At 50.6% G+C, this 15773-nt stretch overlaps 1 protein-coding gene across 4 annotated transcripts in view; it reads right to left on the bottom strand.

Annotated features, from left to right (window-relative positions):
* adgrb3 (adhesion G protein-coupled receptor B3) overlaps positions 1-15773 on the bottom strand; it is a 109206-nt gene that overhangs the window by 36502 nt on the left and 56931 nt on the right. For 3 of the 4 annotated variants that reach the window (XM_030378514.1, XM_030378511.1, XM_030378513.1), the window contains exons 9-12: positions 12631-12737; positions 11382-11576; positions 6138-6206; positions 744-852 (exon numbers count right to left, since the gene is read on the bottom strand). In XM_030378514.1, the coding sequence (XP_030234374.1) occupies positions 744-852; positions 6138-6206; positions 11382-11576; positions 12631-12737 (480 nt within the window). The remainder of the gene's footprint in view (positions 1-743; positions 853-6137; positions 6207-11381; positions 11577-12630; positions 12738-15773) is intronic. The other variant, XM_030378512.1, reaches the window with a different exon arrangement.

Below are 15773 nucleotides of genomic sequence, written 5' to 3'. Positions count from 1 at the left end.
TAATATAAGCATTAATATAAAGTACAACTCTTATCCAACCGAGGAAATTGTCCTTCATACCTCTTCTTTCCCTGTTTTTGGTTCATTCTTCTTTTCTTCGTAGATGGGAATTAAAATGTGACGTTGGGTTGCTTAATAACTCTCTTCTCTTGAAACTAGACTTCATGCTTCGAGTTTTATACCATCACTCGACTATAATGTGTAATGGAGGACACATTTAAAGTTAACTGAGCTGAGTTTTAACCAGGGGTATTTATACTTCTGTATATGCCTACATCGGCCGTTCCACAAACCAATCCTAGAATTTGTTTTCTTGTATCAGTTCGGGACAATCCTCCTGCATGGCTAATTATGCCCCACACACACACACACACACACACACACACACACACACACACACACACACACACACACACACACACACACACACACACACACACACACACACACACACACACACTGATATTGGAATGGAGGTGGGCTCCTTTGGTGGGATTAACACATTTAGAGCACAAGCTCCATTTTAATTGCCATCATTGATCTACAGCCATTCCACTCCCTTACACTGCAGCGTTTACCCTAATTCACCGATGTCGGAGGTAATAGAGGCGAGAGTGGGGGGGCCCAGCATGCTGAGATTACGTGTCTGTGTGAGTGAGCGAGACAAAAATGACAAACAGCCATGCCCCCGAGGGCTGAGAGATGGGAGGAGAGGAGGGCGTAGAAGTAGTACAGTTTCTTACCCAAGTTCCCCGTCATCAAATAGGCGTTGTGGAAATCCTTCATTCCCAGTCCGACGATGTGGATGAATTCCTCTATGACCTGCATTAGCTCCACCGCGCCCGGGTAAATCTAGAGACAAGACAGGCAGGCCGGGGGGGGAAAATGGAGTTATTCGCCATCTCGGTGCGATGATTGCACAAACACACAAACCACCGGCTCCTCGAGGAGTGCAAACTCCAGCGCGTGTGCACACTTCACGAAATGTAATAGCAGAGTACAGACCGGCCTCGCGGACACGGGGTAACACCTCGGAGTGATTTACGCTGATAAAGCCGTCGGCCGGCAATCAACGCGACATTTCACCGTTCTAAGACTGAGATGTGACCATGAAGCCGACCCACGGCAGGTATGGCTGTGCGCGGCCATTCCTCTGTCCTTATTAACGCCAGCGGGGCTGTCGCAGACCGGTCCGCAGCGGGCCCGGGTTACTGTTCCCCGGGAACAGTAATTGTGTCAGCGTCTGTGCAGGGGAGGGGACCCTTAACGCCGCGGAGTGGGCTTTGTCTCGGGCCAAGCGCCATGCCCGTTAGCGGTGAGCTCGCCTCCAAGTCAATATGCCAAAGGCACTTTAATCTGATAATTGACCTTCGAGAGATTGGACGGCGCTCCTGGCGCCGTGTCTTTGGGCGATGGGTCAGATGTGATCACTGGGCTCCGGGGGGGGGCCCCAGTTGTGTCCTTTTAACTCGGACACGGCACACTGAGCCCGCCGTGGCGCGGCCCCCCTCTCTAGAGCCAGAGGATCAGGGAGGCTTTTTATTTTTTTTGGGGGGATGCCGACACAAAAAGGCAAGCGGGGTTCAGCATGCCATGGAAATGAGACGTGTTCCCCAAAGCGGGCGTCGGTTCTGCAGGGGGCCTCGACGGAGCGAAAGGATGGGATTGGAGACCGATGTCGACGAGCCAGCCCGAATAGTCGGTGTAACATTTGTGCTGCTGTCATGCCAAATTTGTACCGGCTGCCAAATTTGTACCGGGCGCGTCATCTATACGTAATCCATTCCAAACCTGCCTGGCAACAGATGATCGCGTCGTCGCGTCGAATGACGTGAAAGGTTCACGAACATTCGCGAACCTTCTATCTAGCGATCCGTTAACTGTATTGTGCTATTTCGTCCTTGACCTGCTTTAAACACTCAGTTTACCTGCTAAATGTGATTAAACAATTCAATACAATACAAATATAAAGTAAAAACAAGTGTTATCTAGCGATCCGTTTTCTGTATTATGTTATTTCGTCTTTGGCAACATGAGCGCGAATGTTTTTTGAAACCTGCCCGGCAACGGACGACGCGATCATCTGCTGCCATGCAGGTTTGGAATTGATTACGTATGGATGACGCGCCCGGCACAAATTTGGCAGCCGGTACAAATTTGGCATGACACTGCCACCCCGGTGCGTGCTGAACTTTGTCAGCGCACGCGTTGACATAGTCAACACGTGTCTCCGCTCGCTCGCTGGTTATACATCCACTCCAGGTTTTATTATATCTCCATTTAAACCGGCGGGAGTTATATTGCATAACCTTAACGTTTCCATTAGGATATGATAGAGTAGAAGGGCACGTCGTATTTATGTTAAAAACCTGCATGCCCTCTATCATTTTTCAGATCTTATTACGGTAACACTTTATCTATGTCATGTATAAGCCGTTGGTAATGATGAAGTGCTGTGGATAGATCGGCCCCCCCCCCCGGCCCACCCAGTGGACGGTACCATCTGGCCCGCTGGTCCATCCATCATGCATTTGGGTGGACACTCCCACTTGTGATGTCACTAGAGGGTCGGCTTGGATTGCAGTCAACATCACGCCTGGTAGTGAAATAGGTCCTCCATAACTTATTATCATCTACAAATGTATATCAATGTTTTTTTTAATAGTCAGTTCATTATTAATTAACTACATTCTAATTCATTAATGTGTTGTGAATGATGATCTAATCATTAACTAAATGCTTCAAAATGAGTTATGCCTGAACGTTGAACGCTATTCTTATGTCACGTACATTGACCAGGCGAGTCTATTGCTGCGGCATGTTGCTAGGGCAACAAGGCATCAGAAAGCCTGCAAGATACAAACTGCTTGTGCTGGGCAGTAGCGTGCATGCCATCAGTGACATCGGTGACTCTTAACGCTCAGACCATCCATGACCCTTCCTGAACTGTCAAATTGGGCCAATTCACACCTTTTTGTTATTTCACCATCACACAGAACCAAAAGCAGGTCGATATTCCTTCAGATTCTCTCAGCGACACCTGTGTGTGTGTGTGTGTGTGTGTGTGTGTGTGTGTGTGTGTGTGTGTGTGTGTGTGTGTGTGTGTGTGTGTGTGTGTGTGTGTGTGTGTGTGTGTGTGTGTGTGTGTGTGTGTGTGTGTGCGCATGCCTGCACATGAGACGGGACTAAGCGGATCAGCAGGGGCTGAAGTTAAGAGTCTCTGACACAGCAGAGCGAGAGCTGTAGTCGGGGAGGGGAGGTGAGAGGGGGAGAGAGGGAGAGAGCGAGGGAGAGGGAGAGAGAGAGGGAGCGGGTGAGAGAGACAGAGAGAGCGTGAGAGAGAGAGGGAGAAAGAAAGAGGGAGAGAGAGAGAGAGAGAGAGAGGGAAAAGCACATCAGTTCATCCCTTCCGGCATGTCTGACGCACTCAGCGCAGTCACGCTGGCTCACTCTGCTGGTATCCATGGCAACCCCGGGATGTGCAGGCAGGCAGGCAGGCAGGCGGCGCGGGGGAAATGGCCGCAGTGACGGTACCGGAGCTAAACACGTTTTCTCCTCCTTCGTCCGTAACGACGAGAGAGAGGGCGAGAGAGAGGGAGAGAGGGAGAGAGAGAGAGAGAGAGAGAGAGAGAGAGAGGGAGAGAGGGAGAGAGAGAGAGAGAGAGAGAGTGAGAGAGAGAGAGAGAGAGAGAGAGGGAGAGAGGGAGAGAGAGAGAGAGAGAGAGAGAGAGAGTGAGAGAGTGAGAGAGAGAGAGAGAGAGAGGGGGAGAGAGAGAGAGAGAGAGAGAGAGAGAGAGAGAGAGAGAGAGAGAGAGAGAGAGAGAGAGGGAGAGAGGGAGAGAGAGAGGGAGAGAGGGAGAGAGGGAGAGAGGGAGAGAGAGAGAGAGAGAGAGAGAGAGGGAGGGAGAGAGGGAGAGAGGGCGAGAGAGAGAGAGAGAGAGAGAGAGGGAGAGAGGGAGAGAGAGAGCGCCGAGGAGGACCAAATGCGTTCCCCTCCATCGCCCATTAGCCCCCTCAGAAAGATAAATAAACAGGCGCGCCGCGTGTTTAGCCGGCGCCCGCGCGTTGTTCGAGTGACCACTTCAGGCGTGCGAGAGTGCATTTGCTTGTGAGGGGGGCCAAACGGGGCTGCGATAGCCCATTACCGCGCCGTAGGACAATTAGCGGGCGAGATTAATAAAATGTCACGTCTGCCCTGGGCTCCGCCAGAGGGCGGCTGAAGTGGCGTCTCTAATTCAGCGTGTCTGCGAGCGGCCCCGGGCGCCGCCGCCGCCGCCGCCGCCGCCGCCGCCGCCGCCGCCGCCGCCGACAGCCACGCTGGCTGACTGCGACCGAGCTGCACATCACAGCACACGCTGGCGCCCGTCAGTCCGCGGTCCGTCCGTACGTCCACCCCTCGCGTCTGTGCGTCCGTTCGTCCGTCCCGACCTCCGTCCGTCCATGCGTTCATCCGTTCATTCATCCATCTATCCATTGATCCATCCATGCATGCGTACATACATCCATTCATTCATCCATTTGTCCATCATCGGCCCATGCATACATCAATCCATCCATGCATACATCCCTTCATCCAGCCATTCATGCATCCATCCAGACTTCCATACATCCATCCATGTCTGCCTGTCTGGCTGGATGCTACCTGGCCACTTCCCTCAAAGAAACCCACAACTGTGTCCTCTTGTTTAGACATTAGCTATGTCAGTGAGACGGCCTCCATCTCAGACACACAGCAAACCCCCCCCACACCCACCAGCCCCCACATAGACCCCCCCGACTGTCACCCATCTCCACTGGCTCCCAGTCGAGTGCGGTGTCACCTTCAAAGGCTGTGTCCACCTCTTCAGTTACAAGGCTCTCCGTGTCTGACTGACATCCTTCAAAGCCAAGAAGAACACGCGCACGCACGCACACACACACACACACGCTGGCGCACGCACGCACGCACGCACGCACGCACACACGCTGGCACACACACACGCACGCACGCACGCACGCACGCACGCACACACACACACACGGGGGTACCTGTTTGTTTTTTTCCTTGCTTCTCTTTAGCTTTCCTTGCCCTTTTCCTGCCATTTTTTTGTCCATTGTTCCCATTAATTAACTTGGATCGGCAGAAAGGTTACTTTTCAGATCCCAGCTCAGATAGTTTTTCTGCTCTCTGTGACAGCAGACTGCCGGGGCTCTGAAATGCATCCTTATTAGCAGGTCGCCGAGCCGGCGGATCGATAAGCAGCCCAACGCGGGTTTGTGCAACAACACGGCTAATTGTGGCCCGCAGAGCATGTAGCCACACTCCCGGCACAGCTTGGGAGGCCTGGCTAATGGCTCGTTTGAAGGGCATCGCACAGAGGTGCAACGTAAACAGGACTGATGAATGTTACGCTCTTACGGCTATCTGTCTCATTTGAAAAATAAACCATCCGACCGTTTGCAAAAGAATGGCGTTAAGTGCTTTATTTTAGAGGATTAATCATGAAACTTTCTTTACAATACAACAAAAAAGGAATCTTTCTTTTCATGAATAAAAGCTGCTGGCTTCCTTGAGGGGTTTGGCCCTGTGTATTATTTTTACTTTTGGGTGAGATATTAAAATGATCATGTAGGCCTATTGTATACTAATTTGCATTATAACCTTGTGTGTTTAGGACTAAAGGACTGCTAAAACTGGTTGTATATCTTAAAAGCAAAGGGGGTGATGTGTGTGCTGTAATAGTAATGGCAAACAAATGTCTTAGCCTGCAATTGAAACCACACTGTGCTCACATAACCTAAAGGGTTTCGTTCCATAAAATTTAAGCAATTTAAAAAACATGCAGCCGTCCAAACTACCTTCTTTGCCTCGGTCCGTGAGTCAGCTGGATACAAGCATGTAATTGCTGGAGCAATAGGAGCAATGACAACGCGTGGACATAATTATGTGCGGCATTGCTGTTGCCACCCTGTGGTCAGTCGAGGTACTGCACCTCCCGGATCACAGAGACGTCACAGACCCTCTCAGAGCAATTGCTCTCTGAGCGCCGCTGCACCTGAGCCCTAATGTGATGAGATGTGACTAATAGCATTTCTTTAGATGTGGGACACACAACGCTCACTTGACCAGAGTCGCTTGACCGGGAGACTGTGCTTACCTGTTGGGCGTCCTCCCATTTCTCCTTGTTCTCCTCCTCCAGAAGGTTGCTGATGATTTGAAAGAAATTCTGTGGGGACGAGAAGAAAAGAGAGGATGTTTAACCAACCGCATGACGCACGTGTACGGTGTTAAAACACTAGAATCGCAGAGAGTCCCCGCTCATCTTTCGGCCCTGTATAAAAACTTCCAGCAGCACATCCTCCTAACTAGGACTGTGCAATTGATCAAATATGTTATCATGACATCGATTCTTTGTTCAAATCTCCAAACTAATATAATCGCTGGACACATATTTGTACTTTTTTTTCTATTTGAACATTTTCTATTTTGAACATTTGGTGTATTTTCTTAAGGGGAAACTTCAAAGTTCTCAGTGACAAAGTGTAACCAGATATTTCTTTGGAGAGAAATGCTGAATAACTGCATCATGTTTTCAAACTCAAAAAAATAATTGCTTGAATAATCTTGATTTCATTATTGACCAAAATAATTGTGATTACGATTTCTTCCGTGATCGGTCAGCCCTAAACCTCGCCCCAAAACTTCGCTCAGCATAGTGATTAAACATGACTTTTATTACAGTACACACCCCATGCACCCCACCACGGACTAAACATGTGTCCGCTGCAAAACCGTAGTGTCGGCAAAAACATAAAACATGATGAAATCCTTCACTACGACACACTTTCCCTACCCCACACACACACACACACACACACACACACACACACACACACACACACACACACACACACACACACATTGCATCTTGTACCCCTGAGGCTTGCAGTGAACACCTAATGCCAACACCCCGCAACACTGCAATCAGAGAGGCGGAGGGTGGTGTGTGTGTGTGTGTGTGTGTGTGTGTGTGTGTGTGTGTGTGTGTGTGTGTGTGTGTGTGTGTGTGTGTGTGTGTGTGTGTGTGTGTGTGTGTGTGTGTGTGTGTGTGTGTGTGTGTGTGGTGGAAACAGGTACATGAAAGGGAATGGTCGAGCAGCTGTGTGGATTGTCTGTTGCAGCAACAGGGGGCTATAGGGGGACTGAGTGGGGGGGGGGGGGGGATTAGTGGATGAGGATGAGTGGGTGGAGGGCCGGAGGGGGGGGGGGGGGGGTGGGGGCTGGGGGTGGAGGCTGGAGGTGTACGCCTGCAGCAGTAATAGAAGACTGTCTGATCTTTGGCCTTGTTATTTCATCTGGTCTACTGCTGGGTGCCTGGGGGGGGGGGGCCTGGGCAGTGGTGGTGGGGGAGGCGGTGGTGGCGTTGGTGGTGGGAGGTCTCTCGCGCTTTCTCCGTCTCGCTCTCTCCATCCATCCCTCTCTCCAATCTCATTCTCTCTCACCACACGTTTTCTCTCTATCTCTCGCTCCATCCATCTCTCTCTCTCTCCATAAGTATCTCTCTCTCTCCATCCATCACTCTCTCCATTTCTTTCTTTGACCATCACCCTCTCTCCAATCCTCTTTCTCTCTCTCTCTTCATCGTCCTATCTCTCCTTCCCTCTCCTTCTCTCTCTATCTCTATCGCTCTCTCATTCTCTCTCTGTCTCTGCATCTCTCCCTCTCTCTATCTTGACACAGGCGCTCTTGTTTTCTACTTGAATGCTGATGCTCCCTCTGGTGGTAATGTGCCCACTTTAACACTGCATTAGCGCAGAGACCCACACAGGGGGAGGGAGGGAGGGAGGGAGGAAAAAGAGGGGGAGAAAGGGGGTTGGGATGGAGGAAAGGAGAGAGAGAGACGGAGAGACGAGAGGGAGACAGAGAGAGAGAGTCAGACAGACGAGAGGGAGATAGAGAAGGAGACAGAGAGGGAGAGAGGGAGACAAGAGGGAGACAGAGACGAGAGGTAGACAGAGAGGGAGCGAGAGAGACGTGAGGGAGACAGAGAGACGAGAGAGACAGAGAGGGAGACAGAGACAGAGAGGTAGACAGAGAGGGAGACGGAGTGAGAGAGGAACCGAGATCCAAATAGAGGGAGGGAAAGAGAGAGAAAAGGGCAGGAAAGTTGGACAGAGAAATGTAAGGAGGTAGCGAGGGAGACATAAAGGGAGGGAGAGGGAGGGAGGGAGGGAAGCACGAAGGGGGAGGGATCGACAGCATGAGGGAGCGAGAGAAAGGGTGGGAGGGAGAGAGAGAGGGAGCAAAGGAGGGAGGGACAGAGAGTGGGGGCTGTGTGACGCTGGGCTGCAGCTGTCTGCCCAATCACGCCATTGCGACCGCTATGCTACGCTAGCTGCAGACGCTTCCTTCATCCTCACCTCACCCCTCGCCGCTCCCGCCGGTGGAAGCACAGGAAGATGAGAGAGATTGTGTGAAGAGTTGTTGCGTCTGACATTTTTTTGTCGATTTCGCTTGCATCGAAAAGAAACGCGTGTCTACCGATCCGTTCCATATGTGCGCACATTCACACTTCCCTGCACGCAGACACACGCACACAATACACACACACACACACATTCAGGCAGTCTCACACCCACAAACACACAGACACACACACGTGCGCGTATACTTCTATACATGTACATTCGTTCTACTGAACGTTTCTGTAGATATTGACATATATGTGTCTATATAGCTGTACACTCGGCCGCAACACTCGTTTAAATATGAAGCAGCCTCCGAAGACGCGAGTGATCTCGTTGGGAGACGGAGGCGGGGCCCGGACATAATCTCCCTCATCCTATTGACATAAAGAGGATCAGAAAACCGCAGAGGAACGCAACGCGCGGGGAGACAGGACAGCTTAGGTTGAGGGGGCCGGAGACAGCCCTGTGACTCAACCGAGCCGGGCCGCTGCCGGCGACAGCCTGCATCCAGGCGCACGCTGCCATGGCTGCTTCTAATGCTAGAAATATAAAAAACACTGTGACTGTAACTTTAAGCGTATGACCTTATGGTATACAGTGGAAAATCCATCCAGTGTACCTGGCCACGCTCAAACGGTCGGTTGATTCTGGGATGGGTTCAGTCGAGGATGGAATTGGTGTCTGGTGGTCGAGGTGTTTGATTACAGCTCTAAAGGGACAGGGTTCGTGCCTGCGTCACCTGTGCGCATTCGTTGATCCAGATGGATCTGAATTCACTGTACGTCACTGTACAGATAATTAAATAGTAGCCCAAACTCAAGCATCGACTCAGGACAACCTGTGTCTATGTCAGTGTCTGATCCCGGACTGGATTGGTTGTTGGGGAAGAATGTGATGTCTGAACCACGGTGTTCAGGAGCATGACAGTGGTGCAGTATGTTATGACATTCTGCATATTATTCATAATCCTGTTTTAATATATAAAAACTCTACTGTATATATATGGTACAGTATATAGAAGGGCAATACAGTACTGCAGTACAGCGTGATCATACAATAATACAACCCTACAGTGAATGAGTACAGTACTACATCCCAGTACAGAAGTACTACAGTAAAGTAGGTGGGCAGTACTACGGTGCAGTAGTACATTACAGTAAACTATAGTACAGTAGTTGTGTTCTACGGTACAGATAGTACAGTACAGTAGTTGTGTAGTACTACGGTACAGTACAGTACACTAGAGTACAGTAGTTTTGTAGTACATTACAGTACAGTAAACTAGTTGTGGAGTAGTACATTACAGTAGTACATTACAGTACAGTAGTGTAGTACTACGGTACAGTAGTACATTACAGTACAGTTGTGTAGTACTACGGTACAGTAGTACATTACAGTACAGTAGTTGTGTAGAACTACGGTACAGTAGTACATTACAGTACAGTAGTTGTGTAGTACTACGGTACAGTAGTACATTAAAGTACAGTAGTGTAGTACTACGGTACAGTAGTACATTACAGTACAGTAGTTGTGTAGTACTACGGTACAGTAGTACATTACAGTACAGTAGTTGTGTAGAACCACGGTACAGTAGTACATTACAGTACAGTAGTTGTGTAGTACTACGGTACAGTAGTACATTACAGTACAGTAGTGTAGAACTATGGTACAGTAGTACATTACAGTACAGTAGTTGTGTAGTACTACGGTACAGTAGTACATTACAGTACAGTAGTGTAGTACTACGGTACAGTAGTACATTACAGTACAGTAGTTGTGTAGAACTACGGTACAGTAGTACATTACAGTACAGTAGTGTAGTACTACGGTACAGTAGTACATTACAGTACAGTAGTTGTGTAGAACTACGGTACAGTAGTACATTACAGTACAGTAGTGTAGAACTACGGTACAGTAGTACATTACAGTACAGTAGCGTAGTACTACGGTACAGTAGTACATTACAGTACAGTAGTGTAGTACTACGGTACAGTAGTACATTACAGTACAGTAGTTGTGTAGAACCACGGTACAGTAGTACATTACAGTACAGTAGTTGTGTAGTACTACGGTACAGTAGTACATTACAGTACAGTAGTGTAGAACTATGGTACAGTAGTACATTACAGTACAGTAGTTGTGTAGTACTACGGTACAGTAGTACATTACAGTACAGTAGTGTAGTACTACGGTACAGTAGTACATTACAGTACAGTAGTTGTGTAGTACTACGGTACAGTAGTACATTACAGTACAGTAGTGTAGTACTACGGTACAGTAGTACATTACAGTACAGTAGTTGTGTAGAACTACGGTACAGTAGTACATTACAGTACAGTAGTTGTGTAGTACTACGGTACAGTAGTACATTACAGTACAGTAGTTGTGTAGAACTACGGTACAGTAGTACATTACAGTACAGTAGTTGTGTAGAACTACGGTACAGTAGTACATTACAGTACAGTAGCGTAGTACTACGGTACAGTAGTACATTACAGTACAGTAGTGTAGTACTACGGTACAGTAGTACATTACAGTACAGTAGTGTAGTACTACGGTACAGTACCCAGGGTTCCGCGATGAGGGCAGCCCGGTGGTTCGGGGCAGCAGAGCGTGGAGCCCGCCGCCCCGATCGGGCCGGCAGCTTCTCTCTGCACACAATCTAACAGATAGCGTTGCGCCGGGACGGCTCCCAGCAGGCGAACGAGTTTGTTGGTGTTTAAATAGATGATTAGACAACCCCCGAAAAGGTTATGTTCCAGCGCTGATAATCACAACGTTTGAGCTAGGGCCAGTAAAATAAAAATTATCTTGGGGGTGCCAGTGTGTGTCTCCGGGAAACATCCACGTTGAACCTTGGTGCAGTAAAAGCAGCCTGGTAGGGGGGAGGGAGGGAGGGAGGGAGGGAGGGAGGGCGGAGATGGGGGGCTGACCTGCACGTCGTCGGAGGAGGGCTCGTAGTGGGCCCTCCTGAAGGTCTCGGTGACGTTGCGCAGGATCTCCACGGAGGAGAGTAGGTCGCCGGCGTAGAAGCTGCGCCGCTGGGTGAGGTCCAGCAGGTTCTTGGTGACCTGGGACATGCCGTCCCCGGCCAGCATCCTCTGGCCCTTGGCAAGGTGCCCCTGAACCTCCAGAAGAGGGGGGGGGGGGGGGAGACAGCAGAGACTTGGGGCATGGGTGCACTCTCTCTCGGTCGCTCCCGCTCTCGCTCTCTCTCGCCCTCTCACTCGTCCTCTCTCTCCCCCAGTCTCTCTCTCTCTCTCTCTCTCTGTCTCTGTCTCTGTCGCTGTCTCTCGCTGTCTCTCGCTGTCTCTCTCTCTCGCTGTCTCTCTCTCTCTGACTCCCCGCTCTCTCTCGCCCTGACTCCCCGCTCTCTCTCGCCCTCTCTCTCCCCCAATCTCTCGCCCTCTCTTTCTCACTCTGTTCTCTCTCTCTCTCCATCCCTCTCTTTCTCTGTCGCAGTCCGCTCTCTCTCTCTCTCTCTCTCTCTCTCTCTCTCTCTCTCTCTCTCTCTCTCTCTCTCTCTCTCTCTCTCTCTCTCTCTCTCTCTCTCCATAGGTTTCACTCAGTGTGAGTGAGAGTATAGTGAGAATAAATGAAAATGAAGTGCAAAGCAAGGCGTACCCCCCCGCCCCTCCACCTTGCATATCATGACATTTGCATATGAGCCCTGACTGAAATAATATGTCCCGCATGCAGATGTTTTGGTGGCCGAAAAATGTTAAGCTGATGGGTGGAGAAAATGTAATTGTGGTGGTGAAATCTGGCTTCTATGAAATGGAGACATGATTGGGGATTATGCATAAACTATGTTTTATTGTAGTCTATAACAGTGCCAGTGTCCAGACTCTGCACTACAGGAACTACTTTGATATGAAGCCAACAGAAAACCAAAACCACACACGAAAACACACACGGGAAAACGCGTGAAATATGTTAAGTCTAACAAAACATAAGCAGTCAAATTTGCATCCCCTCGTTTGAAAACAGTTCATCTTCGGCTCCTGTGAGATGAAAACACTGGGTGGTCCGAGGGGGGGGTTGTTGGTAGGGGGTGGTGGTAGGCGGTGGTGGTGGCGGTTGATGTTGTTGGGGTAGGGGGTGGGGTGCACCCAGGGCGGTACTTTATGGCACACGGGGGAAACGGGAGGTGGAGACAGGTGGAGCTGACGTTGCACCTACTGATTGCTGCAAGGACCTGAATTCATTGGTGATGCAGCGAGCGTAGCTGGGCGGCTCCCAGTAGGCCACGCCCCGGTGGTCCAGGGAGCAGCGTCGACTGGTGGTGCCTGGAGAGGAGCGCCGGGAAACACGGGAGGAGAGACATGTTTAGAGAGAGAGAGGGAGAGGGAGCGCCAGGGGGTCGGGATGAGAGGGAGAGGGAGAGGGATGGAAGAGAGGGGGATAGAAGACAATGAGAGAGGGAGGGAGGTAGGGAGAGGGAGAGAGGGAGAGGGATGGAAGAGAGGGGGATAGAAGACAATGAGAGAGGGAGGGAGGTAGGGAGAGGGAGAGAGAGGGAGAGAGAGAGAGAGAGAGAGAGGGAGAGGGGGGGAGAGGGGGAGCGGGGGAGAGAGGGAGAGAGACTGAGAAAAAGATAGAGATTGAGAGAGAGAGAGGGGGAGAGAGACTGAACGATAGAGATTGAGAGAGAGAGAGAGAGAGAGAGGGGGAGAGAGAGAGGGGGGGGAGAGAGATCGAGAGAGAGAGGGGGAGAGTGAGAGGGGGAGAGAGAGAGACAGAGACTGAGAAAAAGATAGAGATTGAGAGAGAGAGAGAGAGAGAGAGAGAGAGAGAGAGAGAGGGGGGGGGGAGAGAGGGGGAGAGTGAGAGGGGGAGAGAGACAGAGACTGAGAAAAAGATAGAGATTGAGAGAGAGAGAGAGAGAGAGAGAGAGAGAGAGGGGGGGAGAGAGATCGAGAGAGAGAGGGGAGAGAGAGAGGGGGAGAGAGAGAGAGAGAGAGAGAGAGCGCGCGCCAGTCGGGATGATAAGGAGAGGGAGGTGGATGGAAGAGAGAGGGGGAGCGAGAGAGAGAGGATTAGAGGGAGGGAGAGAGATAGAGGATGATAGGGAGAGAGATAGGATTGTGAGAGGCTGCAAGAGAGATGAGGAGGAGTTAGAAAAAGAGAGCGAGGCGGATAGAAAGAGGGAGAGATGAAAAGAGATAGGAAGAGAGACAGGACTATAGGGAAGGAGGAAGGAAGCGAGAGAGATGAAGATAGAGAGGAGAAGAGAGCGGGGGGAACTGGAGGAGAGAGAGGATGATAGGGATGAGGGGGGGGGGGCTCCACATTGAGGCCATGGTGGATGGGGGAGGGGGCAACAGTGGGATAAGGATCAAGAGGAAGGCTGTTGAAAGCCGTGTGGAGAGAAATTCATTTTTTTCCTTCAACCAATGCTATCATCAACCGTACTGGCCTCCTTCACCCACACATTCGTCTTCCCTCGCCGACAGCATTCACTGCGTTGTGGTTGGAGAACACACTGGCACTCTCCAGCCGATTCCCGCACGGTACTTATCAGACATACGTTGTACACACATCAAACCGTGTTCCTAGCCGTCTGTGGCTTTCGCCTTATTCAATCCAACATTCAGCCGGTGTTTAACACCTCATAGCACCCCCGAAGACATAATCACATAAACACACGTCTGCTCCCAAAAAAAAGAGAGGAAGAGGAGAGAAACTGCAGAACTAATCTCGGTACATCCACCAATTTCTCTGTACAGGCTCTTAGAGGTGGGTGGTGGTGGTGGTGGGGGTGGGGATGGGGGCAGTGAGTGGTTGCACCTTCCCAGGCGTCAGTGTGGGGCTGCTCTTCACACATGGCTCCACCGCTCCAGAACACAGGTGCTTGACATCCCAGGAAAAGCTCCCACCGCATGGAGCCTTCCCCCCCGGCCCGCGAGACCACCTACCCCCCCTCCCTCTCCTCCTCCCCGACCCCACCCCCCTCCTCTCTGTTCCTTCGACACATCCCAGAGATGCTCTATCTCCCCTCCCTCTCTATCTCTCTCCGTCTGTCTTACTCTCTCGCTCTGTCTGTGTCTAACACTCCCGTCTCTCATTCTCTGTCTCACTTTCTCTTGGTCTAGCCCAGTTTCTCTTAATCACTCTCTGTCTGGCTCTCTCTCCCGCGATCTCTCACTGTGTCTGTTTCTATCCCTCTCTCTATCTCTATTTTGCTCTGTCTCCCCCTATCTCTCGCTATGTTTCTATCCCCCTCTATCCCTCTGTCTCGTTGACTCGTCTGTTTCTATCACTCTCTCTCTCTTTCTTGCACTCTCTCTCTATCTCTTACTATATCTGTTTCTGTCCTCTCTCTCTGTCTCTCTGTCTCTCTGTCTCTCTGTCTCTCTCTATCTCTTACTATATCTGTTTATATCCCTCTCACTCTCTGTCTGGCTCCATCTATTCTATCTCTCTGTCTCTCTCTCTGTCTAATTCTCTCTTGGTCCATTGACCATCCACTCTCTCTTGGATCTTTAATCTCACTCTCTCTCTGTCTGGTTCTCTCTCTCTCTCTGTCTGGTTCTCTCTCTCTCTCTCTCTCAAGGTCTCTGTCTCTCTCTCTCTCTCTTGGGCTTTCTCTTTCTCGTTCTCTCTAGGTCTATCTCTGACTCTGTGTGTTTCTATCCCCCTGTGTCTCTCTCACTCTGTCTCCAACATTGTTTATTTACCGCTCACTCTATTTCTGTCACTCTCTCTCTCTATTGATATATACATACATATCTATCTATCTATCTCTCCCTCTCCAGCTCTTGCTCCCTGTGAATGTCTCTCTCTCTCTCTCTCTCTCTCTCTCTCTCTCTCTCTCTCTCTCTCTCTCTCTCTCTCTCTCTCTCTCTCTCTCTCTCTCTCTCTCTCTCTCTCTCTCCCCCCCCCCCCCCCCCCCCCCCCACTCCCACTCTTTCTTTGTCCCTCTCACACACACACCAGCGCAACAAAAAGGACAGGACAGGCATGGATCAGAACCACACCTCCCACACTGCCTTGCTCCTTAAATACCACCAGGCAGTTTGCTCAAAGGAAGGTCATCTGTGCACCAACACCCCCATGGTGGTGGTGAGGCAGTCATGCAACAGCACCAGACTAAACTACCCAGAGGGCATAGGGGAGGGGGGGGGGGGGGGGGGGGGGGGGTAGGGCTGTACTACTCCACCTCCGCCTGCACCCACAGCCATCCACCTACCCGCCCACCCACTGCTTACCCCCCCTCCCCCAATCCGGGGGAGATGAAACCTGGGATATTTCCGTCATATTGTATACAGCCGATTCATTACATTGTTTCAAAAATGGTTGTGGTTGTGTCTGGTTGTGTGGGG

This window comes from Gadus morhua, chromosome 15 (assembly GCF_902167405.1).
Source record: "Gadus morhua chromosome 15, gadMor3.0, whole genome shotgun sequence".
In the NCBI taxonomy this organism is placed as follows: domain Eukaryota; kingdom Metazoa; phylum Chordata; class Actinopteri; order Gadiformes; family Gadidae; genus Gadus; species Gadus morhua.
Note: the sequence above shows the minus strand (reverse complement) of the source record. Positions and strands in the feature narration are given on the sequence as shown.